The following is a 26572-nucleotide window of genomic DNA, read 5'->3' as shown; positions in this document are numbered from 1 at the left end:
ACATGTATGAATGTGTGAGCATGACCTCTGCCCGGCATATCTCTTCTTCTCCAACATGTTTATAATGCGTTTATAATGGGAACTGAAGGCTTGTAAACGCATTATCAGTAAAACTAAATTCATTTAAATAACTCTCCCTACTGTAACTAAAGGGCGTGTGATGATATGAAACAGTGCAAAGTCTGCATATCATCTTCTAGTGGAGCAGTTATTTCCACAGGGAGGATGACACTATGAGGCCGGCAGGAAGCAGATCAGGCTCTGTATTACATTAACTAAGTGAAGTGGCAGTGGTATTTTTACGATGTATTGTTCCTTACGGACATATACCGACTGTAAGTAGTTCCACATGTCAACCCCCAGCTGTGTCGAAGGCTATATTGTACATGTTCAATGCCTCAGCTTAATAGGATTTATTCTATCATGTATTTATCTTTAAAATGCAGTCAAGTGCCATGTGTATTTCTAGATAAAATTAAAAGAAATCTACATAATACTGTATGTTCAATTGAAATAAAAAACATCCAGCCCCGAGGCCATGTGACTTCTCTGCACTAATACACATCCTAATTTAATCAGACACGGTTGTGAACCACAGACATCAGCGTCAAAATCAAATTTCATGTCATGTTAGACCCAACAGAAACTCATTCAGGATCTACGTAAGAAGACCTCAAATGTAAACTGTCGTGGACTCACTGTAGAGGGGAGAATGACGACCATCGTAGGACGCCCCCCACAGCCTTATACACACACATGTTATTACCTTTCAGTGGTTTCGCATTCACTCGATGTTTTAATATCTCCACAAAATACCTTTTCAGCGAGAAGACATCAACAATTTCATGGCCTGTACTGATAATTAAAGCATTCAAACAGCTTTAATTGGCTTGATTGTGAAACACACATTCACACCTGGGAGTAATGTGTTATGTGATTATACTGCACACGAAGCAGAAGCAGAAAACACTTTGGTTTTCAGTTCCTCTCAAACTCCCCAAAAAACTAAAGTACTGGAGTGATATGTACTAACGCAGTAGATGTATCTCTCTACCTGTTCTTGACGCCTGTTTTTGTCGGATTTTATAGTTTGAAGTTGATTAAACATTTCATGATTAACTCTGTGAAAAATAAAACAGTCATACATTAATAGAAATGTATTTGTTCCTTTTAATCAAGTCGTTATTTTTCTGTTTTCACTCTGGAACTAAAACTCAGTGGCGGAAAGTTTTGAGGTACTTTACTCAAGTATTTCCATTTTACGCTACTTTATATCTCTACTCCACTACATTTCAGATAGATAAAATATTGTACTATTTGCTCCACTACTTTTATCTGATAGCTGGAATTACTACTTACTTTACCAGTGGTGAAAAAAGTATTCAGATCCTTTACTTCAGTAGAAGTACCGACACAACAATGTAAAAATACTCTATTACAAGTAGAAGTCCTGCATTTAAAAATTGTACTTAAAAGTACAAAAGTATAATTAGCAAAATGTACTTAAAGTATCAAAAGTAAAAGTAGTTGTTCTGCAGAACAATTACCAGTGACTGGCATATTACTATGAAGAATATGACATTTTAGATTAGATTGTTAATACAGATTCATCAATGTCTAAGCAGCATTTTAATTTAAACAACTACTTTTATACAGTGTAGTCCAGTGGTTGCCAACCTACTATAGGGGTCAGGCAGAAGGATTTCTCGTAAGAGATCAAGAGTCAAAAAGGATGGAAACCACTGGTTTAATCTTAACCAATATATTGTATTTTCATTTTATAAGCTTATCATGTGTGTTTTATGTCAAATATTACTCTGAAAAGTAACTAATCTAATGGAGTAAAAAGTACAATATTTCCCTCTCAAATGTGGTGGAGTAGAAGTATAACGTAGCAGAAAATAGAAATACTCAAGTAAAGTACCTCAAAATTGTACTTAAGTACCATACTTGAGTAAATGTACTTAGTTACTTTCCACCACTGTACTTTACACATTCATATTTTACAGATTTCTTTTTTTTACATTGTGCCGTTTGCTAAATTAATGAAATATTTAAATATATGACCAGCTTATAAAATATGATTAAATATGATATTATAACAGATTTGAGAACCTAACGGTATGTAATGTAGGTCAAATTAGCTCCAACTCGACCAGCTACAGTAAATTAAAATGCTTCTTTTTGAAAGCAGGAGTATTTTCACATTGTGGTATTAGCAATTACTTAAGAAAAAGGGTCACAGTACCTCTTCAACAACTGCTAAGATGAGAAGTTGAACCACTCACATAAAACAAGTGTATATACACATATATATATATATATATATATATATACACACATATATATATATATATATATATATATATATATACACACATATATATATATATATATATATATATATATATATATACACATATACACATATATATATATATATATACATAACATATATATATATATCACATATTCACAGGTAACATGTCGTACTTGTTGACCTCCTGATAGCCGTGACATTCAGGTCACATTTTCCTCGTGGTTATTACTCAGTAACATTCAGTAACTCCACTCTGTCCTGAACGTGGATCTGAGTCAGGTCAGGTCAGGCATAGGAGACACAGAGACTAGTGAAATACAATCCCAGCCAGTGTGAGACACAATGTGGGTCAGGTCAGAATGTCTGGGAGCCCAAAATGAGCTGTAACGAGTAACTTCATTTTAAAGTTTCCAGTTTCCCATTTGAGACTGCGTTGACCTATTTTTTTGTTTTAGGTGTGAGGGCGAGAAGTATTTTTATTTTTTAAATAGAAAGGTGGAACTGTAATCCAGGTTAGATCTATCTAGACATATCTATGATGCTAAAGTGGTCTCCTCTGCTGCAAACTCAGATTGAACTACACTCAACTTTGACAAGGACATATTTTTAAAAGAGTCAAAAAGGTGTGTTTAAGTGTGCAGATAGTGCTTTACTCACGCTTTACTCACACTGTTAGTCTACAACAGTTATCAGATTGCATGACATTAAAAAGCAAAGAGCCAGGACAGCAGAATCAGTCGCCACGATGTTCTAGCTGAGCTGAGCTCTGACAATATCATGACCTGCATTCAGATTGTGTGCCACTCAGTTGAAGTGGGTTTAAGCAGACGCAGCAAGTAATAAAATGTTGAAACACTTGAGATAAAATTACCTATATTTTTATCACTATATACACAAATTGAATGATGCGGGTGTTGCTTGATACTTTAGGCCGTTCAAATTGCTTTCAGTACATAAAACAGGAACAGCTGCCTCGTCTTCCTCACCGTGCTGGATGATGCCGTGTTCGAGAAGCCTCCGTCCCAGCTTCTCTGCCTCCTCCCTGGTCGCCATCTCCCCCTCCAGTAGCAGCCAGTCGACGAACTCAGAGGACACCAGCGCCCGCTCGAATGACCCGCCTTCCTCCTCCCTGCTTTGTAACAGAGTGTTTTCTGTGTTCATCAACCTGTGGAGAGAAGAGAGCAAAGCTTTGTTACTTTAATTGGTTAGGACGTCTAAGAGTGGGACGGAGTAGGATGTTGCATTCGAAAGGCAATCCATACACTAAGCTTAAAATGAAACAAGCCACTCCAGTAATGGTAGTTTGAAGTTTAGCTTTATGGAAACTGTGAATAAATTCGGCAATTGGAATCAATTTAGCACCTACAGTGCAGCACTCTTGACTGTATCAGGGAAAGCAATGTGAATATCCTACAACACTAGTTTTGCAGCTCTGGCTGATATCTCCATAGCAACGGCTGACAGGGCTCATGCATTTTAGCAGTGTTACATGCTTATCTGATGCAACGAAATGCGAGTTCTCGGAAATGCTGCAACATCTATAAACGATAATATGAGCCTTTAATACTGTTTAATTATCTAACAGATGTGTTCAGTAAAACGGGGTTATTTGGGAAAAGTGAATGGGAATTTCCAGCAGGGGGAAATCGTCTAAAACAGCAGCTCTAACAATGTCTCCGAATTACCACTTCAGCCACATAAGTGAATCTTAAAACTAAATTCATGTTATTCCTAAAGCCTCATACACCAAAACTACAGATCTGATTAGCGCGATGACAAGGTAATTACGTCTAGAAAAACCTTTGAGATCTCCTTCACTGACAATCAGTGGATGTTTCGCAAAGTTTCTACTAAAAAAAAATACAAAATATCACAATTGAGGATGTGTTTTTTGTTTTTTTTCGAAATATGTGTAGTTCTGAACAGTTTTTATCAGAGAATTATATGAAGCGGGTGGTGTGATCTCCTCTGGATGACACTAGATGACACACACTCAAACAAACAAACAAACAAACAAGTACACACATGCACCGAACAAAATAGCTGACTCTCCCCCTATAAACACACATTCACACCCGTCACTCACACCCAAACACTGTCACCTGAACAGTCACACAGTATAAATCAGCAAAGCAGTGGTTATAAGGAACAATAAGCTTACTGTGATACACCTGTACATGTCAAAACATGTCCTAGAAATGAGGTGTATCATTAAAAGAGACACAGATGTTAAACTTTCCACATCTTTGTTGGCTGTGTTTTGCTGGCACACATTACATTCCCACATTCAGTTTTTAATGGCTATCAATCATTCAAACAGTTTAATACTGACAAGGCAGATATCATTTATGGGATTAATGGGAGATTTGTTGGAAGGCTCAGGACTTTTAATGAACTGACATTATAGAAAACTAAATGTCATCAGATAACAACACTGAATATTTGCACCACCATCTTATAGGTGAAGGGTTTAGGCTCCAGGCTAGGTAACTTTAGCAACCACAGAGTTAATTAGACCGGTCCAAACTGGATAGAAGAATCAGTGCTGCCCCCCTATTTGTCAGTGAACAGATAGAAAGCTGTATTAATCCTCATTCGGACAATTCATTTAACATACTGTGGGGATGCAATAAACTACTGTAAGAAACAACCATCATAGCAAAATGTTAACTTATTCCTTCTCAAAACATTATTAGTTATTAAATGAATGTCATCTGAAAAACAACAACAGATTATTATTATTTTAAGAAAGTTACAGTTAATTTGCATATTGTATAAAACATAAGGAACACATGAATAAATCTGTGTCTGCTGCATCTGTGTCTGTCTGAGTGCTTCCACTTTATTGAAGCTAAATGAGGATCCTAATATGGGACATTAAACTAAATGAAACCTAATTCAGGTGCAGCTTGTAAAAAGCCTCTTCTCTGTAAAAAGCCTTGGACTTCACTCTGCCAGTAGCATCCTCTCACTGTGGCCCACTCAACTATGACTGACGATCTAGAGCACATTTCAAGAGGAGAATTAAATTACATCGGTATTAAACTTGGTCCTACAGGGTGACTGGATTTCTCAAAGTTCAACTCCGGCTTCAGTTAATAATAGAACTGCGGTCTAAATGTTTTTAAGAAAATAGTGTGAGGTGCACACCCAGGACTGCTTAAGTCATTCACGCGTGTAAAGTCAAGACACTACAGAAGATATAACTTTGTTTAAATGTCACATTTTGATCGATTGGGAGCTTTTGCGGGACAACGGCCTACATTAGCAGCCAACATCTCAATACAAATGTTGAAAGACCCGGACGTAATGTTCCATGAGACCTGGCTGTGTACACAAAGCTATTTAATCCATTTAAACATGTTAAGTCAACAGATCATGTTATAATAGCTTAATGGGAATGACTCAAAGAACTGTAGTCAAAGCAAAGCACAGTGCTTTGAATAATAGCATCTTGACTATTATATGAGCAATACAGTATGTTATGCAAGAAGTGAGACTGTGCATACAGTATGTAAATGGATCATGATAACTTAAAGTGGGACGATGCAAGCTGCCGTGACCTGGATATGCACTGACCGTAGTTGTTCAGTCACCATAGCTAACTCAGCTGGAGTGGTGCCCAGTGAGACGTGGTTGTAGGACCACCAGGCTTTTACCTGCTCTCAGATTTGGTCTTGCATGAAGGTGGGAATTGATCAATCTCTTGGGCCACGCAACAACTTTTAAAAAACAAAATACGGGTCATTTAAGGGACATGTGAGAGCACTATACAGTAAGCAAGTCACAGTGTCACAGTCACTATTGAAAAAACTTCCAAATGTAAAAAAAAACCTAATAAACAATGGATTATAAAAACATACAGATATAGAATCTGACCTGGAGGTTGTTATGGAGGATGCTGAATGTGTTTTTTTCCTCAGGCCTTACCTTGAATTATTTAAAGCTTAACCTAAGTATTTCTAAATTTAACTTATTTCTAAGTAGAGCTGAATTGGAGGAAATCTAGTCGTAATGGCCTTCTTCCTCTCCTCTCTATTTAATTCTAATTTGTTGCATTAGCTTAACAAGAAAGGCCAACAGCTCTGTATTATTGAGCATGACTACTTCATAAAGCTCTGCTTATATTGTCACTTTATATTAGCAAATTAGATTTTCCTAAATGAGAGAGGAGATGCTACTAGTCTACATCATTATTAAGTTGTTTTTTTCTCCCTTGTTGAGGTTAATTAGATTGTGGGTTTGGTCTCAGTTATTGAGGTATCAGGGGAAAAGGTTAAAAATACAAGAAAAAAACAATACTATACCTCATTCAGAATCCTTATTTAGAAAATAGAGATACAATTTGTTGCTGTTTCCTACATGACAAACGTCTCAGAATGATTATATATGCAAACACTTTTTCACACTTCCATGACCCCATTTAAGCTGCATTGTGGTCACAAATGAATAACATTTACAAACAGTCCACAACGTGTGCTCTAAGGGGCCAGTTGCATAAACTAGTCTAATTAAGCTCGTCTGCTGCATAAATATTGAGACTGACTTAATTTGAGGTAGGAACTTTAGCCACATCTCCCCCTGGCTAAGCCCGAGGGGAGATGTCTGTTTGAAGGCCAGTTACCCAACTATTCCAACTGTTTATCGATTACTTTTAGTTAACTATTCCAAGTGTTTATCGATTACTTTTAGTTAACTATTCCAACTGTTTATAGATTACTTTTAGTTAACTATTCCAACTGTTTATAGATTACTTTTAGTTAACTATTCCAACTGTTTATAGATTACTTTTAGCTAACTTTTAGTTAACTATTCCAACTGTTTATAGATTACTTTTAGCTAACTTTTAGTTAACTATTCCAACTGTTTATAGATTACTTTTAGTTAACTACTCCAACTGTTTATCGATTACTTTTAGCTAACTTTTAGTTAACTATTCCAACTGTTTATCGATTACTTTTAGCTAACTATTCCAACTGTTTATCAATTACTTTTAGTTAACTACTCCAACTGTTTATAGATTACTTTTAGTTAACTATTCCAACTGTTTATCGATTACTTTTAGCTAACTTTTAGTTAACTATTCCAACTGTTTATCGATTACTTTTAGCTAACTATTCCAACTGTTTATAGATTACTTTTAGTTAACTATTCCAACTGTTTATCGATTACTTTTAGCTAACTTTTAGTTAACTATTCCAACTGTTTATCGATTACTTTTAGCTAACTATTCCAACTGTTTATCAATTACTTTTAGTTAACTACTCCAACTGTTTATAGATTACTTTTAGTTAACTATTCCAACTGTTTATCGATTACTTTTAGCTAACTTTTAGTTAACTACTCCAACTGTTTATAGATTACTTTTAGTTAACTATTCCAACTGTTTATAGATTACTTTTAGCTAACTACTCCAACTGTTTATCGATTACTTTTAGCTAACTTTTAGTTAACTATTCCAACTGTTTATCAATTACTTTTAGTTAACTACTCCAACTGTTTATTGATTACTTTTAGCTAACTACTCCAACTGTTTATCAATTACTTTTAGTTAACTACTCTAACTGTTTATTGATTACTTTTAGTTAACTATTCCAACTGTTTATCAATTACTTTTAGTTAACTATTCCAACTGTTTATCAATTACTTTTAGTTAACTATTCCAACTGTTTATAGATTACTTTTAGCTAACTTTTAGTTAACTATTCCAACTGTTTATCAATTACTTTTAGTTAACTATTCCAACTGTTTATCAATTACTTTTAGTTAACTATTCCAACTGTTTATCGATTACTTTTAGCTAACTTTTAGTTAACTATTCCAACTGTTTATCGATTACTTTTAGCTAACTATTCCAACTGTTTATCAATTACTTTTAGTTAACTACTCCAACTGTTTATTGATTACTTTTAGCTAACTACTCCAACTGTTTATCAATTACTTTTAGTTAACTACTCCAACTGTTTATTGATTACTTTTAGTTAACTATTCCAACTGTTTATCAATTACTTTTAGTTAACTACTCCAACTGTTTATCAATTACTTTTAGTTAACTACTCCAACTGTTTATTGATTACTTTTAGCTAACTATTCCAACTGTTTATCAATTACTTTTAGTTAACTATTCCAACTGTTTATCGATTACTTTTAGCTAACTATTCCAACTGTTTATCGATTACTTTTAGCTAACTATTCCAACTGTTTATCGATTACTTTTAGCTAACTTTTAGTTAACTATTCCAACTGTTTATAGATTACTTTTAGTTAACTATTCCAACTGTTTATCGATTACTTTTAGCTAACTTTTAGTTAACTATTCCAACTGTTTATCGATTACTTTTAGCTAACTTTTAGTTAACTATTCCAACTGTTTATCGATTACTTTTAGCTAACTATTCCAACTGTTTATCAATTACTTTTAGTTAACTACTCCAACTGTTTATTGATTACTTTTAGCTAACTATTCCAACTGTTTATCAATTACTTTTAGTTAACTACTCCAACTGTTTATTGATTACTTTTAGCTAACTATTCCAACTGTTTACCCATTACTTGTAGCTAATTTTAGTTTTAACTATTTCAACTGTTTATCCATAACATTTTGGATACTAGTGCCATATGTTGAATTGTTCCTGAACATCTTTAATGGCTCTAACGACAGTTAGATATATGCCATTTACCTTTTCTGTTATTTTCTCCCATACTTGTTGGGGTGTCGCTGTTGCATACGTAATTTTTTCCTCTACTGTAAAGTGTCTTATTTCACCCATAATGCATTACATGACAGGCTATCTGAGTCTGGCTCCAATTCTGAACCTTTAAAAGACATAACGTTCTCATATCAAAGCTGTTTTATTTGTACAGGTCTTAATCTTGGTTACAGTCTCCTAACAGCGCCCTTATGGAACAACAAATACATGATAGCGTTGCCTAATGTAATAATCAGGACTTTCAGTACAGATTAGCATTACTTTAAGATAATCTGGCCTAGTTAAAACATGAAATGTTCAAATGCTGTTATGGTAAAATGTCCTTTGTTAATAACCCTGTATGTTGGACTCGATTTAATGTAATAACCAAAGACATTCCACTAGTTATCAGTAAGTCATGTGAAAATGTTAGGATCTATTCTCAAGCACAGACAGCAGCTGATGTAATTAGCAAGCCATTATCAGTTGCAATTTATTGTAGCAGTGACACAAATATCTTTTCACTTTATATCTATGGAACACACAATGAACTGGTGGCATGTACGTATGCAAAAAAGTATGTGATGGATGTCTGGAATGCAGATAATGGCCACCAATAAGTGTATACGTGTAAGCAATTTGCAGTTAATGGGCTGAACCAAGCAAAATGGTCCTTTAAGGACTGTGGTGCCTGGGCAATGAGAGACAGAGTCTAAACTGAAGTGTTTTCCAGCCTTGAAAAGACAATTGGAACTGATAAACAGCATTATCTGTCTCTTTCACTCTCTCACACTCTCTAAAGTAAACACTGACTGATGCAGCTAATGTTGACTCACAGACACAAAACAAAGACGTGCGCAAATGACAAAAGAAAAGTAAGTGATTGTATCTGAACTTGTGATGTCTTTCATAAAGTGGTGAGAATAAAGCTCAAATATTGGCTAAGGAGATAGTGATGAAAGATCTCTGTGTCTGAATTGACGTAAAGGGATAGTTTGGTGTTTTGAAGTGGGGGCTGTATGAGGTACGTATCCATAGTCAGTGTATTACCTACAGTAGATGACGGTAGGCACGCCACCAGCTTGAAGAAGCAGACAGGAGTTTCCACACAGAACCAAAGCAATGTACTGCTGTGGATGGGGCCGGCAGCAAAACATCATTTAGCCAACTAAAAGAAAGGCCCACCTAAAAATATCAGTTTAAGTGTACGCTATATTTAGAATATTTTGTCCGGTTTACCTTGCCGTCAGACAGCCCTTTTTCTTGTGGGAATCTGAAGCCGTTGTATCCATACGCTCTTGCCAAAGCCATCAGACTCCATTGAAACAAGACTCAGTCAAAACCGAGTATATGGATGGACCATATATGGGGTGAATCAATTCCCAAGTACGAACACTCTAATAGCCCTTATTTAAAAAATTAAGTTTTTAAAGTTGTAAAATGCACTAATAGCTGAATCCAGAGTTATTTTCCTTCCTCCGTTCATGTGAGTGAGACCAAGGCCTGTGGAAAGGACGCTGGGTAACGCATCATATCTTCGAGGGTACCACACATGCGCAGTAAAATCTGGCCTGCACTCGCCGATATTGAGCCAATCGCAACGCACGGCCGCAGCTTCAGTTACACCGCGCATGTGTCATACCCCACACCCCGAGACCCATGTCCAACCTTGACCCAGCCTCCTTTCCATAGGCCTTGAGTGAGACCCAGAGCGAGGCTAGCCGTGACGAGGCGTGACGGTGGGACCCCGTGACCAAGTCATGCAACCGAGCAGACGCTACTGCGCATGTCCCAGTTGCCCAAGATCCGGGTACTTTTCCAGACGGAAGTCGAGCCATTTAGGCTTCATGCGCCACTGAGCAACTCTAATAGGAATGACCGGGGCCCCACCTCCAACGCTGTATCCAGTTCTTTTAATACATCCGTGCCTCTGCGGTCCAGACAAAAACATTTAATCGCAGGGGTTGCTGGTCTACTGCTGCCTTGATCGGTTAGTTTGTTTGTGCTATTGTGCGACTTTGGTGAATCCGAACTAACCAAAGTCACGCAATAGTACAAACTAACTAACTGATCAAGGCAGTGGTAGACCAGCAATCCTGTGTTCTGCAAGGTAAACGTTTATTTCCAATAGAGTCTGGCGGCTTTGCGCGAGCACAGATAACAGCTTCAGTTCCCTGTTGGAAACAGTCTGTATAGCTGTCTCACAGCAAGGTAACCCAGCGAAAATATTCTAAATATGGCGTACACTTAAACTGATATTGATTTTTTTAGGTGAGCCTTTCTTTTAGGTGGCTAAAATACGTTTTGCTGCCAGCCCCGTTCACAGCAGTACATTGCTTTGTCATCATCTACTGTAGTTAATACACTGACTATGGATAAGTACCTCATACAACCCCACTTCAAAAACACCCGGACTATCCCTTCAAGTAAAGTGAGATGGAATTGGAGAATACATTTCTTTTATTTTTACTGTAGGTATAACAGCTTGATTGCTTATTAATCACATTTCAGATTCAATAGAAGTGGCCAATAGAAGTACGCTTTCCACGAGGTTGGTGGTTTGATAGCTACACTGACAGGATAAATCTGAGTGTGGAAGAGAAAGACCAAAGTTTGAACCTTGCTAAATGCTACTGAGGTGCCCTTCAGCAACGCACATAACCCACAGCTGCCTCAGTGAGGATCGTCTACTGCAGGTGTGAATGTGTGTCAATCTAGAGCACACATTCACATGTAAACAGTAACGTGAACAATGCTTTAAAAAGACCCGTAAAACATTGTCCTCTCTCACTAATCCTGTCGCCCAGGAAATGCTGTCAAAACAACCATTTGAAAAGTCTTCCTGCGGTTTGTTTACCGGAGCGTGTGTCATGCTGATTTGACAATTGACAGCATGAGAGATCAATGTGTGTGTGTCTGTTTATTTTTCCACTGGAAAAACTAGAAGTGAATCTGGCTGTAGGGAAGAGTACTTGTTGAACATGGTAAACATAAAGTATGTTACACCTTAGTTCAGCGTTTGCTAATTATCGCTAACACAAAGTACAGTTGAAGGAAATGGGAATGTCATTAATTTATACAGGTATTTAATCACAAACAAAAGTACTGAGCAAATGCAAATTTTGACCTGATGGTGTTAGAGGAAAAGACAGGGGATCACCAAAGTTCTTACAAATCTTCCTGACGGAGAAATGAATGGGTGTACCAAATTTCATGGTAATCCATCTTATAATTATTGAGATATTTCAGTCTGGACCAAAGTGGAGGACCGACCTACATTGCCATCCCTCAAGCCAAATCCGCTAGCATGGCTAAAAAAAAACAACATTCATTCAGGCAATAAAATTCACCGCCTTTGGTAGAAAAACAGTATTTATGTGATAAATAAATAAACAAAACTCAATTTTGGAACATAAAAAAACAAAAGGCAAAGTAGTGTATGGTTATGATCTGCTGTATGCGGAGGCAGACGTGCAATGATGCAACATTCCTGTTCAAGACTAACAATCTAACATTTCATTCGTTTTAGAAGTACTGACATTGAGTTGACTCTTTGAAAAATCTCGCACAAAAGGACCAAAGCATATATTTGCACTCAGGCACTAGAGACTGGGAGATGCTTGGTTTCTTTTATGTTGCAGGACTGTTAATTGTGCCATAAGTGTAATAATGAAGCAACTCCAGTCCGCAAGCAAGCAAGCAACCACCAGAGCAAGCTTGAGGGGTGTTTGTGAGTGTGTGTGCGTGTGTGTGTTTGTGTGTGTGTGTCCTGGGCTGCACCATGGTGATTACATAAACACATAGCTTTGAGAGCTGAGACGACAGATGTCTCCCCTTGGACTATTTCTTCCTCTTATGCAACTGCTGTGTGCGCGCGAGTGTGCGTGCGTGTGTGGTTTAAGAAACAGACATGAAAAATAGGTCTTTGTTCATAAGAGTGTCGCTGTGTATGTGTCAAGAGAGGTGATTAAATATCGTTTACTCATGTGAGAAAGAGGTGTGAAGCAGGATGTGTGTGTGAAAGGTAAGGGGGGTCGGGCTGTGTGTTGAGTGTGTTGCGTGAACCCCAAACTGTAGAGATGCCACTGAGAGGAGTGAAGACACACAGAGGGAGACTTTGGGGTTACTATAGAAACAATTAGTCTCATCACCATTAGAACAACAGCATCATAGGTACAAAGCTGATGACAAACATAAACAGTCCCATTAGTGGTGTCCTCTGCCCTCTTCTAAATCCAGCCCGTCTCTGGACAAATGCTATGAGTCATCTCTTCCAATATCTACTGATTTTTCCAATCCCTGCAAGCTTTTATTGTGGTTAAAAACCAGTTAATCTCAATACTACGCACTCTAATGGAATCAAATTTACCAGCAAAAACAAATTTTCCCAAACATTAATGGTGGCAACATCTCTGACGCACTCAATCAGCATGCAGTAGGGAACGCCAGTCACTCTCACAAAGACAAAAACAAAGAGGAAGGCAGGAAATGCATGCAATGGCATGTGCTATTGCTTGCCAAGTGGCCATGAAGTTTGAAAAGTTTAAACAGCATCAGATTGTGTAGTGATAGTTCACTGTTCATCACATAAACAAGCTTCACCAGCACCATCTTTGAGGAGGTAAGCCTTATATATTAACAACAATCATTATTTCTATCAGGGCATTACAGTAAAATAGCCTGGCTGTGTCCAAACAAAATCCACCTGGCAAATAGTCCAACACATTTCCCTGTCTTTATGCTAAACTAAGATAACCAGCTGCTGGCTGTAACTTCCTATTTATCATACAGATATAAGAGTGGTGTTTATCTTCTCATCTAAGCCATGGCAAGGAAACTACTATGAAATATTCATTTAAAGCTAAGTGCTAAAAAGGTGAAAGAGGAAAGGAATCAAAATGCTAAGAGATGCCTGGGGAATTTCTGTTTCCATTACACAAAATGTATGAACAGCCATTTCCCTTAATCCCTCTCAAAGCTCCACCACGAAGAACACGACTGAGTGGTTGTGTTCGTTTGTGTTGTACTGTATATGGTGTGTTTGTGTGTGTTCGTACTTCTCATAGATCCTCTGCCCCCTCATGAAGACTTTGGCTTCACTGTCCAACGGGAAGGTGCCATCGTCCTTCCGGAAGCGGTAAAAAAGCTTCAGGTCTTTGAACTCCCGGTGCTCGTCACACACTGGAAACACACACACGTGCATAGAGGGGTTCATTTTAAAAGGTTACGACCAAGGCAGAAAATAGCACACGCAAAAGTGTTACATTATGGGATCATGGAAAGTCGGATCTTTTTTGTATAAAACAGTCAGTAAAATACAAACATCACTAAATCTTTAAACTACAGCTGGGATAAGTTAATACTGAACTGGCTCTGTCTAAACTTCAACTAAAGAGGAGGAGGCAGTTCACTTTTATTGTCTCCGTTTTCAGTGTCTGGTCAAATGTGAAACAGGTAGTGAGACGCTACGTTGGAGCCAAATTGGCTGGGAGACACCAAGAGTCATCTATTAAGAGGCACGGATCGTTCCCAGAAAATGTCAAGACAGAGAGAGAGAGAGAGAGAGAGAGAGAGAGAGAGAGAGAGAGAGAGAGAGAGAGAGAGAGAGAGAGAGAGAGAGAGAGAGAGACTGTTGCCGTTATAGAAAATGGAAACCACAACAACAGTAGCAAGGCTAACCCCACACACTTAAACACACACAGCTCAGCCTTACCGTGGTGAATGATGCTCTGGTCTAAAAGTTTCTGCACGATCTTGATGGCCGTGTCTCGGTCCGAGGCCTCCTTGTGTTCCATCAGCCAATCAATGAGCTCCTTGGCCACAAAGCAGTTTGGGTAAGTTCGCAGGTGGTGCCTCCGATCCTTGATCACCTTCGCCTCGTGGAGCCGCAGCCTGGAGGGCAGCAAACAAGCCACAGAGGAGGAAAAAAAACAATTATGGAGAATTCTTCGACACGCTTAACTTTTTATCAGCAAAAAGACTGTGCCCTTTTGAAATGTCAATAATAGTAACAATTCCTCCTGGAAGTAATAAGAATGACAGTGATGGCAAACATTTCAACATCTAGTCCCTGTTTTAGTTTTCTATGTGAGGTGCATATCATAAATTAGTCTATGGGATAAAAAAGTAGAGCTACCCCCTCTAGTATCGTAACATTTCTTTAGACGATTAGTCAGTTTTTTTATGCTTTTTTCATGTTGAATGACTTATTTCCAAGAAACATATGAGCACATCTTCGGTTTCAGTTGTATTTAAGGTACATCCTATGATGATGCATACTGAAAGTTTTCCATTTTTGCAAAATACACACTAGGGCTGCACCCTTTTAGTCGACTAAATGGTCGTTTTGGTCTTTGTCGATTAAGATTTCTGTAGTCAATTAGTCATTTTTTTAAGCCTTTTTTCATACTGAATGACTTTTTCCAAGAAATTTATGAGCACATCTCCGGTAAACACAAGATTTAAAGTGGTGCTTGTGTGTGATTCTTTCGATTAAATCAACGAATCGATTAGTTGACAAAATGGTATGACTGTTAGTTAAAGCTGAAGTAGGCGAGATTGGAGCAAATATGATTAAAAAAAGTTATGTTTATAAAACGGTCGCTATATCGTGACAGTAGTACATGAAACAGGTAACCTTAAAAAAATCATGTTCCTCTGTGTCCTCCGGTGTTCCTAACGGCTTCTGCAAGATTTCACAGACTGGAGGGAAACAAGCAGTAAGAGCTGATCTGAGGTCTGCTGTCCATCTGCCGTCTATGAGAGCCGGCTGTCAATCACTCGCGAACTCCGACCAAACGGTCAAACTAGGCAGCGCTGATCGAATATGAATCAATATTATTACGTTGTTACGTTAATGCCTATTTCTCTCCTCAAATGTTTTCAGAATCATCTTGTAGTGTACGGTTTAGCTGTAAAATGAGAAAGTTTGTGACGCCGCCGCCATTGTGAAATCTGGTGAAGGAACGGCAAGTTCCGGTCACATGACCGGAGCACAGCCAATAGGAACGCTCTCTCTTTGAAATGACCCGTGATTGGTCAAAGTCTCCCGTCACGGGCTAGATTTTCTAAAGCCTGAAAACAGAGACACGAGGAGGTGCAGAAGTCTAGTTATCTCTCAGAACACTTGAATTACAATATGCTGAAAGGTTATTATGGATTTTTTAGTAATAGGAAGGAAAAAGGAAAATAGTTGTCAATAATAGTTGACAACTATTCGATTAATTGATTAATCGTTGCAGCTCTACAAGATTTGAAGTGGTGCTTCTGTGTGGAGAAACTCAGTTTCACAGATCTTTTGATTAAATCAAATAATTGATTAGTCAACAAAATGGTATGAGTGTTAGTCGAATAAGAATTCCTTTGGTCGAAAAAAAAATATATATTTAAAATATTAATTTATTTAAAATAAATACAAATATCTTTTAGTAGTAGAGAACACAATTTACCTAAAGAACAGAGTGAACAGATGGTGAATGTGTGGCTTTCAATAACTGTCTGCGGGGATTTTGAATTGGACTATATAGCATGATGACATGACAATCCTCTCATGCTCCTATAGATGACCTAGATGCTGGTTTCACATCATCAAGATGACCCCTTTCTGACCCCGATTATTGTGAAACAGCCCACCACGGCCTCAGCCAAGCTTCCTGCAGCTAGCTCGTTCCTCTCCATGCTGAGTCTGTGTGCAGCTGGCTAACATCACTCTGGATTAGCGCTGACAGCCCTGGTCCAAGCCTGCCCAGTAAGACTTCTCTTCCAACCAGCTCTAGCATCATCCTCTCCTCATCCTCCTCTGTTCAGCTTCAGAGGGTTTCAGTCTAATCTACCCATAAATCATCTCAAATGGCACTGGATGCAAAATCATCCACCTTGCTTGTTTTCTTCTCGCTGAGTTGGTTACTCTCTGTAATAGCATTTCCTAAAGTTGTGGTGGATTAAACAATAACAAGCAACAGCATTTCTGAATGGCTCCCAGTATGGCCATAATGATGCTGAGCCCCAGGCTGCAAACATTCACGAAGCCTCCCTCTCTATGACAGTCTGCCATGGTGCAACAAATGGTCTATTCACAACTATGAACTGGTCACAAGCCTCACTACAGCAGCTGCATGTGTCCGTGTGTCATGGTATCCGTCTTTCTGTGTGTGTGTGTGTGCCTGAAACAGATGTGCTCTTAGATACGAGCAGTCGATATGACGGGACACAAAATCTGTGATAAGAATATTCCAAAAGCAGCCAGCGTATACTGTTATCAGTACCAGGAACTGTGTCACTCATGTTTCATGAGCTTGTGATGAGATGATAAAACAAAAGGTGTGGATTAGGTACACTCCTTACTTTTATATACCAGCAGTGTTTCACATCAGGGAACAGTTGCATAAACTTAATTTAAGACTAGTCTTGGCCTCTTTGTTTTTCAGGTTAGACTAGTCTAATGAAGCCTGTCTGTTGCATAAAATATTAAGACTTAATTTGTGGTAGGAAAGTTGGCCACCTCTGCCCCTGGCTAAGCCTGAGGGGAGGGCTTTGTTGCCAGTTAGTTTACTATTTCAACTGTTTACTCATTACATTTACAGCTACATGCTGTTTACCTTTTTCTGTTATTTTCTCCCATACTTGGTGTTGCATTTTTAATCTTCTGTGAAGTGTCTTATCTCACCCATAATGCATTGCGCAATAAGCTATCAAAGTCAGTCTCACTTTAGTCAATCATAGGCAAGCTTGATGCAACAGGTACATTTAAGTGTCTATATCAAGTCTGACTTAAAGTTATATTTAAGACAAAGACTAGGTTTATTTTTTATGGAGCCGGCCCCAGGTCGAATTTTATTTTCATGACTTCTACTGTTCATAAAATGAAACTGACTGGGACTTTTCTCACTCCCTCGTGTCATCATTTGGTCTGAAATATCAATTCAGACCAAAAGGAAAAAGCTAAAGCAGAGAGTCAGGGTAAAACATCGAGGAAGAACATCAATCATTAAACTGTCCGGCGTTATGTTTGTACTGCACGGTGTAATGAGACTAAGTGTCTACACCCAGAGTCTATGTGAGACTGGCACAGTTGAATACAAACATGCTCACAATGAAAATGCAAAATGCTGATGCTAAGCAGGTATCTGTAACCACAGCTTAGTTTAGCATGTTTACCATTTTCTAATTAGCAATAAACACAAAGTATAGCTGAGGCTGCGAGGAATACCGTTGTTGTTTTTTTTACCTGGTGATGGTGCTAGAAATATGAAGGGATCACCAAACTTATTAAAATTCATCCTAAGGGGGACATGAGTTTTTGTGCCATGGCAATCCATCCAATAGTTATTGACACATTTCACTCAAAACCATAAATGTCAACCTCATGTTGACGCTGCAGGAAATAGTCCTCTCGGAACAGTCAATGTCTGTACAAAATGTCATGGTAATCCATCCAATAGTATATATTCTTTTTAATATTTCAGTCTGGACCAATGACATTGTCCTCCCTAGAACCATGCTGCTGCAATCATGGCAAAAAAAAAATCTCTCAGCTCTCTCAGACTGCTCTGTCTGTCCAATATGCAGAAAGACAGAGATTTAGAGACAGAGAGCAAGCCTTGAATGTCACAACCTCGAACACTTTCCCCCAGAACAGCGGCACCTCAGAGGCAGAGGGCTCTGGGACGGCCAACGCAACCAAGCCATCGTTCACTGACACCAGCCCAATGCCAGCTGGCAGCCCCAGTATACAGCTGTGCCAGGGACACTGACACACGCACGCACACACACAGTATACATTGACAAACAGGAAAACACACACTGGTGCTAAGCAAGAATAGCCTACACCGAAGAGTATGTCAGGACACCAAACTATTAATCTCTTGAGGTGTCGACTAGTGTTACTTTTTATGGTTCTTCAGGGCAGAACGAATGTCACAGCGTGTTCAGGAACAGCAAAAGCTCCAACTCAGTTCATCCCACCCAGCTGGAAAGCACAATTCAGTGGTTCCTCATAGTTCAGTGGGGGGGCTGAAATTCCTGGCATTGGTGCCATGCTTTACCTACTGAGCCTCTATTCATTGCTGGGAGCGTGAACCAGCGAACACCACCGGGGGGGGTTTTGTGGCCTTTCTTTTGCATACGGTAGGTCAAAGGGTGCAGCATGTCAACAACACTGCCAGCCAGGGTGAGCGGTACAATTCCCCTGATAGGATGAATGGGCAGGGCATGACAATGACTATGGTAGGTTGATCATTCCCTGTGCAGCTCAAAGGGCACTGGATTACTGGAGCAACAACAACAAGCAAAAAACAGCATCCTGCAGAATCTAGACGTTACATTGCCTCAGGCTGAAATGTGTACATTATATATATATATATATAGATATATATATATGTATATATAGGTGAGGAGCAGCAGCAGTGTGCATGGGGAGGGTTGTGCATGTGTGGATGCCTTTGTTTGGCTGTGCATGCTGCAGTGGAGCTGCATGTAATGGCACTGAGGGAGAGCTACATGTGTGATCATTAATCTGCTGTCAAACATGCTGAGTTACATAGGCTACAACACCCACTATTCTCATTTAGTGTATCAAGTCCTGTCATGTCATTGCTCATCCTGATCTGGGCCACAAAAACATGCAATATTGAGCATGAAAACTAACTAAACAATGATGACTTACTACTAATTATTAGGTTATTCATTGATACATTTAGTGGTCAGTTTGCAGATGATCCTGACATTAAAAAAAATGCCTCAGCCTCCCTCAATGTGTGTGACCTGCCAAGCACACCCAGCCCAGGGTCAGCAGCAGGACTCCTGACCGACCTACCTCAGCTGTTCTCCCGTGACGAGCACCTCGGCCAGCCGCTCCAGCTCTGCAGCCTTCTTCTGCATGGTGAACCCGATGCCGTCCATCTCTCTGCTAAAAAACACAGACCCAGGGTGTGTTTTTGTTGCCAAACAGCAACACACAAAGACATATAGGAAGATGCATATTTTTCTTTTTGTAAATGAGTAAAAATGCTGTGTGCACCAGCAGCTTTCTAGCTGACAAACATATACAGAAAGGGGAATGAATGCATTGAAAAACAAAAAAGCATGCAAGCATCCACGAGGTGGTGATTTCAGAGAATAAACAATAAGCACTCACACCTCGGTTTGTTGCTTACCCTTCAAGCACCATTGAGAGTGAATAGAAGAGAGATTTTTTCTTTTGATGAATGAGGAGCACAATTATTCCATCCCAGGAAGCATGCAACAATGCAGGCAGTCACAGCCCAGCCCAGTCCAGCAGCAGCAGCTCCATCACTCCACTTTTAATTCCTCGAAAACCTCCAAATATCTGCACGCATGCATTGATTTAACTTTCCCTTTATGGATCCCTCCACTTCTCTGTTTAAATGCAACGCTTGATTGAAAACAGCCGGGTGTTTTTCTCTCTGGGTGGGTTTGTTTGTCACTGACACACCACACGGGATGCATGCACGTTTTGCTCCACGGTGCAGCCAGAGCCCATCCACAAAGCCCCCGCATTGGGAGGACTCTGCTGACGTCACTGGGGGAGTTGACCGGAGGGGCGGGGCTACAGAGGCATGAGAGTGCGCTCGATTCAAACACCGCCTGGTTCCTGGGATAAACTATAGGGGTGGGGTGAGTGGGATGTAATGAGTGTTTTTTTTTTTTAATATTTTATTTTATTTCAAAAGTGCAATACAATATATTCGCATGTTCAGATTTTTCATTACAATCCTGCAAAAATATTTTACAGTATAATAATAATATAAAAATAAATTATACAACAAATTGTTTGATTTTTGCGACAAATGGCCACTACACCAGTGATTTGGTGGTACACCGACTAGTAGGTATTATCATCTAATCATGTGGTAGATCACTGAAAGAAAGTCTTTGTGTTCGTAGTTATTTTAACCCAAAACAAGATGTTTTTCCCCTAAACTTAACTAATTGGGTTTTTTTTTTGCCTAAACCTAAAGAAGTTGTAGTTTTGTTGCCTAAACCTAAAGAGGCCTTTTTGTTTGTGTTCAAAACGCAATGTTTCATTCAGTTTTACAACAAGTTAGAACATGTTGCTTTTACTGTAAGTTTCACTTTCTTTTACAACATAGTAGGCCCCTAATGACCCATATCTATGGTGCTTATAGCGATTGGTAATGCCTATTTAATGGCCTGATAACAGTCAAGTCGGGTAGCCTGGATATTATCTCCATCTAAAATGCTAATATTTTGTCCAGTTTTATACCCAATAATCGAATAAGATGGAAATTAAATCACCATTATAAAAAATAAAATATACAGCATACAAAAGAAAAGAAATACAAATTCAGAGAGTGCAATATCCTGTAACAAAATGCACAATTACAAAAGTATACTAACCACATAATGCGCAACTAAATCCCATTTCTGCATTGACTTTTGACCCTAACACATGTTTTATAGTTGAATTCAGCTCTCAATCTCCTTTACATGTTCAGATTTTTCATTACAATACTGCAAAAATATTTTACAGTATAAAAATAATATACAAATAAATTATACAACACATAAAATGTAAGGAAAGGAAAAGATGAATAAAAATAAATATAAAAATAAAAATAAAAAACAAAAAACATCTGCGGTCCGTTAAACAATTGGAATAAATTTAAAATGTCTAAACAATTTAATAGTTTTAGTCAGTTTAGAATTTTTTTGTTTTATGTTATCAATCATGGTCAAATATGTTTTAAAATCATTATCATTTCAAAAGTTCAATACAATATATTCGCATGTTCAGATTTTTCATTACAATTCTGCAAAAAATATTTTACAGTATAAAAATAATATAAAAATAAATTATACAACAAATAAAATGTAAGGAAAGGTGTAACGACGGCTCGCCGTTACGGGAGTAATATAGTAATTTGTGTGTATGTTTAACTATAATTACTAGACGTATGGATTATTGAATACACTTGAACACACAGAGGTATTAATTAATTAAAACCGTCAATAACATGTCCAACTTACTACTTCCGGTTTCCGTCTGCGCGGGTGAAAGAGATCCCCGGGGACTCGCGCCCTATTTATAGTTCCGGGAGGGCGAAACCAGTGGGAAGTGGGTGGAGGGGAGTTCGGCGGGACTGTTTATTGTGTATTTGTGAAAGGGTAATGTTTATGGATATTTATTGAAGATAGTTAGGTGTGTATGTATTTATTAAGAGGATTTATATGTGGGAAATGTCTTTAGGTACATAAATGTGGATATTTTTTGTATATTGGTGTGGTGTTGTGTTTTGGAAATGGTATGGGCCAATATAGGGGAGTATAAAAACCATGAGTTTGGGTCCATTTGGGGGTATACTACGGTGGAGGCAACGTGTGACGAGTGTGAAAAGGAAAATAAATGCTATTATGCTGAAATGCCATCCAGACTGATCCTCATTTCCTCCATGACTGCTCGGGGATTCTAACAAAAGGAGAAGATGAATAAAAACAAAAATTAAAAACAAACAAAAAACATTCAGGATCTGTTAAACAATTGGAATAAATTTAAAATGTCTAAACAATTTAATAGTTTTAGTCAATTTAGAATTGTTTTAGTTTTATGTTATCAACCATGGTCAAATATGTTTTAAAATCATTATCTTTTTAAAATAAAAAGGAGGGTATTCTTTTAAGTCATTTTATGTATATAATATTTTGCTAGGATGCTAATCAAATTAATTAGGTAAATCTCATCTGCCAAAAAATTGGGATTGTTGACAATGAGTAATATCTCAATCTTTGTTAGTATGAAAGTGGGATGTAATTTAAGTTTATACACCTTTCTACTTTACATGCGTTTTTATTATGTTAAACACAGACCATGCAGTGTAATATGTAACCAGTGTAATAACAAAAAAACATTAGCTTTTCTCCTTCCCACTCACATTTCCATCCATATGAGAGCACTCCTCTGCCAAGTTGTAGGAGCTATTTATTTGTTGTTAATATTTTGCTGTTGTTTTACTAATAATAAGTAGTATTGTTTGATTTATTATTCTAGATGTTTACTTTATTTAGACTAGATTTTTTCATAGTGTTCTCTTTTGCTAGATATTTGTTTATTTAACTGTTTTCTTGATTAGTATTTTATGTTTTTGCGTAATTAGTATTTTGTTGTGTATGAACTGGGTTAAAACTGTGGGCACCTGTGGTTATAAAGGTAGGTAGGCAGGTATAGGACCAGCATGCACCTGGGTGGGCTTATTATTATTTTTTTACCAGAACAAGAGAGGCAGCGACATCCATGTTTTCTTTGTGGTCGTTTGCTTCCTTTTTTCGTTAAATAAATCATCAGAGACACACATTTTGCACGAACAATGGACTCTTTTTCATGCGTAATCCACATCAGTGCATCATTGGCCCTTTGACTTAAGGTTGATTTATTTAGGTTTTTGCAACAAACGGCCATTACACCAGTGATTTGGTGGTACACCCACTAGTAGGTATTATCATCTACTCACATGGTAGATCACTGAAAGAAGGTCTTTGTGTTCGTAGTTATTTTAACCCAAAACAAGATGTTTTTCCCCTAAACTTAACTAATTGTTTTTTTGCCTAAACCTAAAGAAGTTGTAATTTTGTTGTCTAAACCTAAAGAAGCCTTTTTGTTTGTGTTCAAAACGTAATGTTTCATTCAGCTTTACAACATGTTAGAACGTGTTGCTTTTATTGTAAGTTTCCCTTTCTTTTACAATGTAGTAGGCCCCTAATGACCCATATCTATGGTGCCTCTAGCAATTGGTAATGCCCATTTAATGGCCTGATAACAGTCAAGTCAGGTGGCCTGGATATTATCTCCTTCTAAATGCAAATATTTTGTCCAGTTTTATACCCAATAATCGAATAGGATGGAAATTAAATTACCACTATAAAAATAAAATATTCAGCATACAAAAGAAAATAATTATGTACAAGGAAGCATGTCTTAATTAATGTCTTAATGAAGTAACTGATGACACATTGGCCTGCTATTCGTAACATGTGAAAAGTTTCTGTTTCTGAAGGGAACATAAATCCAACGCTTCCCACCCAGGACAGATGAAGTCATCAGTCTGTTCATTGGCTACACTGCTAAGGGTGTGTGTGTGTGTGTGTGTGTGTGTGTGTGTGTGTGTGTGTGTGCATTCTGCAGAGTAATGTTTTTTGTGAATGTTATCATGTTTAAATGTGTAGGTCTATACAGTAGGCTATAGTATATAAGACCACATAACCTGCTGTATGTGTTTGACCTGAGAAGCAACGTGACATAATCAAAACCCACACTGGAGAGCTTGAAAATAAATATATATGATAGGGCCATTGATTGTGATGAAGGCACTTCAGTGCATTAAATGCATTATCATGGTGTGCTCCAATTTTGCCCAGTCCATTTGGGAAATACATGCTGTACTCTATATAGCATATTGCTCCAAGTCTTCTCTTGTGCTGCATTCAAATCTCCTGCTGAGGACCCTTTCTACAATAGTGATGGCTTAGTTATGAGGTTATTAATTCATTGTTTCAATCAATCCGCCAGAGTATAGAGTGCTCCAGGGATGACGTATTTTTGTAGGCCAACCAAAGTTAGCATCTCCCTGGTTCCCTCGACAAAAAGCCAATGAGATTTTTCCATTAGGTTTTGGATTATTGCAGAAAATAAGATCTGTGGCAAACACACGTTTATGATACTTACACGTTTTGTTCAGCAAGATAATCTTCACAAATGAACACCACTTTTATGATTATTGAAATGCAAATGCAATCGGCAGAAGTAATAAGCTAACGTTAGGCTATAAACGAATTACACCATGGTCGCACGAGCGTGAGTATACACAACAAGGCTGTAAAAACGGACGAGTCGCTGTGATGACGTTTAGTAGTCTCATTTAGCCACATGTTAGCAACCGCCTTTTTAAAAACACATTAAGGATTCAAAATTCACGAGTGGGGTATTTATTTATTTTATATTGCAGAACAAAACCTTAAAATCTCTTAAAGGCAGGGTTGACGATGTTCTCAGTATACACTATTTGTTATATTGATTAAAATGGTCTTGACACCCCGACAGCGATCCATTACTGATGAGCTCTGAAAAAGGACCGGGAAAAAAAAACGTCATCTGTAGCTGCTGTAATCCTGTAAAAACGTCTACCAATCACTGCCTCGCGGTCCGCTTGGAAGGAACCCATCAGATGCCTCCCTGCTCATACTCTAACCTTGGCGTGCACCAGCCTGAACTCAGAGCGCGTCGCCGTCGCAAGTCTACTGGAGAATGGAAGAGAAAACTCAGCCCTGAAGTAGCACTGCCGCGGTTACTTGTCATGAGGTAGCGTTGTTGAGTTGAGGTCCTCTCTCCGCTCTGTGTCTGTGAAGTAGTTACGATGCGGCGGTGCTCGTGCATGTGTGTGGGGGGGGCGTTGCCTTGGAAGGAGCCCCGAGGGGAGGGGGTAGGTTAAGACGGAGCTCCTGAGGCCATGCTACTTTCAAATTATGCTAGCTTTCCAACATCGTCGACCCGATCTTTAAGCTGTTGTTAACCACAGACCTTATTTCAGGCATCTGACTAAAAACCCATTCAAATAACCCGTTGACTTCCAGACGAAGGAACCGGAAGTGCTAAAATGCGAACTAATTTCCGGGCTTTAGGCAAGGCCTATGGAAAGGAGGCCGGGTCACGGGCGGACATGGGTCATGGGGTATGGGGTATAACACATGCGCAGTGTAACTGAAGCTGTGGTCGTGCGTTGCGATTGGCTCAATTTCGGCGAGTGTAGGCGAGATTTTACTGCCCATGTGTTATACCCCCGGAGATATGACGCCTCCTTTCCTAAGGCCTTGCTTAAAACCAAGGCCTATAGACAGGAGGCTGGGTCACACGTTATCAACGCGTCATATCTCCGGGGGTATAACACATGCACAGTAAAATCTCACCTGCACTCGCCGAAATTGAGCCAATCGCATGTGTTGTACGATACCCCATACCCCAAGACCCATGTCCGCCCGTGACCCAGCCTCCTTTCCATAGGCCTTGGTTTTAGGACTCGTTCCTGTAGCACTCTATATAATTATTGACAAACATATTAGTAAAAAAGGTCCCATGATCCCTTTGCAAATAAAGTTTACAGGCTGGCTCTTTTTTATACATGTCTCATCATAAGTTATGTAATCTTTTGCTACTAAAACGCCTAGATATCTCACTGCAGTATAGCTCCCTGTAAACGATGTGTCATAAATGCCCACTATATTACATAAACATACAGACACATTAGCTCATATTTGTTGACACCATAGAGACTGTACAATCTGCAGCCTCTGGTGGATAACAGAGTGCAGCAGCGACATCTGCTGGCTAAAGAAGGTAACGAGGGTCGATTTAGATATAGATATAGATTCGATATAGATCATTAAGCTTTGTGACTATCACACAATCTAAATAATATCCAACAGGCAACGTGTTCTGACAGATATACTCCTCTACAAGTCAGAAATGATAAGGTTGTATGAGATGCCTTGTTTAGTCAATTTTAAAAAGGAAGTATGATTCTGAAGTCCGATACGC

The 26572-nt window shown here is 38.5% G+C and overlaps 1 protein-coding gene across 3 annotated transcripts in view; it reads right to left on the bottom strand.

Annotated features, from left to right (window-relative positions):
* deptor (DEP domain containing MTOR-interacting protein) overlaps nt 1-20497 on the bottom strand; it is a 35590-nt gene extending 15093 nt beyond the window's left edge. The window contains exons 1-5 of one of the 3 annotated variants that reach the window (XM_037784507.1): nt 20163-20497; nt 19823-19915; nt 14723-14901; nt 14067-14190; nt 3307-3485 (exon numbers count right to left, since the gene is read on the bottom strand). In XM_037784507.1, the coding sequence (XP_037640435.1) occupies nt 3307-3485; nt 14067-14190; nt 14723-14901; nt 19823-19915; nt 20163-20176 (589 nt within the window). In that variant the 5' untranslated portion in view covers nt 20177-20497. Of the gene's footprint in view, nt 1-3306; nt 3486-14066; nt 14191-14722; nt 14902-19822; nt 19916-20143 lie in introns of all 3 variants that reach the window. The other 2 variants (XM_037784506.1, XM_037784505.1) reach the window with 2 other exon arrangements.
* Nucleotides 20498-26572: the final 6075 nt, after the last annotated feature.

Source organism: Sebastes umbrosus, chromosome 11, assembly GCF_015220745.1.
Source record: "Sebastes umbrosus isolate fSebUmb1 chromosome 11, fSebUmb1.pri, whole genome shotgun sequence".
Classification (NCBI taxonomy): domain Eukaryota; kingdom Metazoa; phylum Chordata; class Actinopteri; order Perciformes; family Sebastidae; genus Sebastes; species Sebastes umbrosus.
Note: the sequence above shows the minus strand (reverse complement) of the source record. Positions and strands in the feature narration are given on the sequence as shown.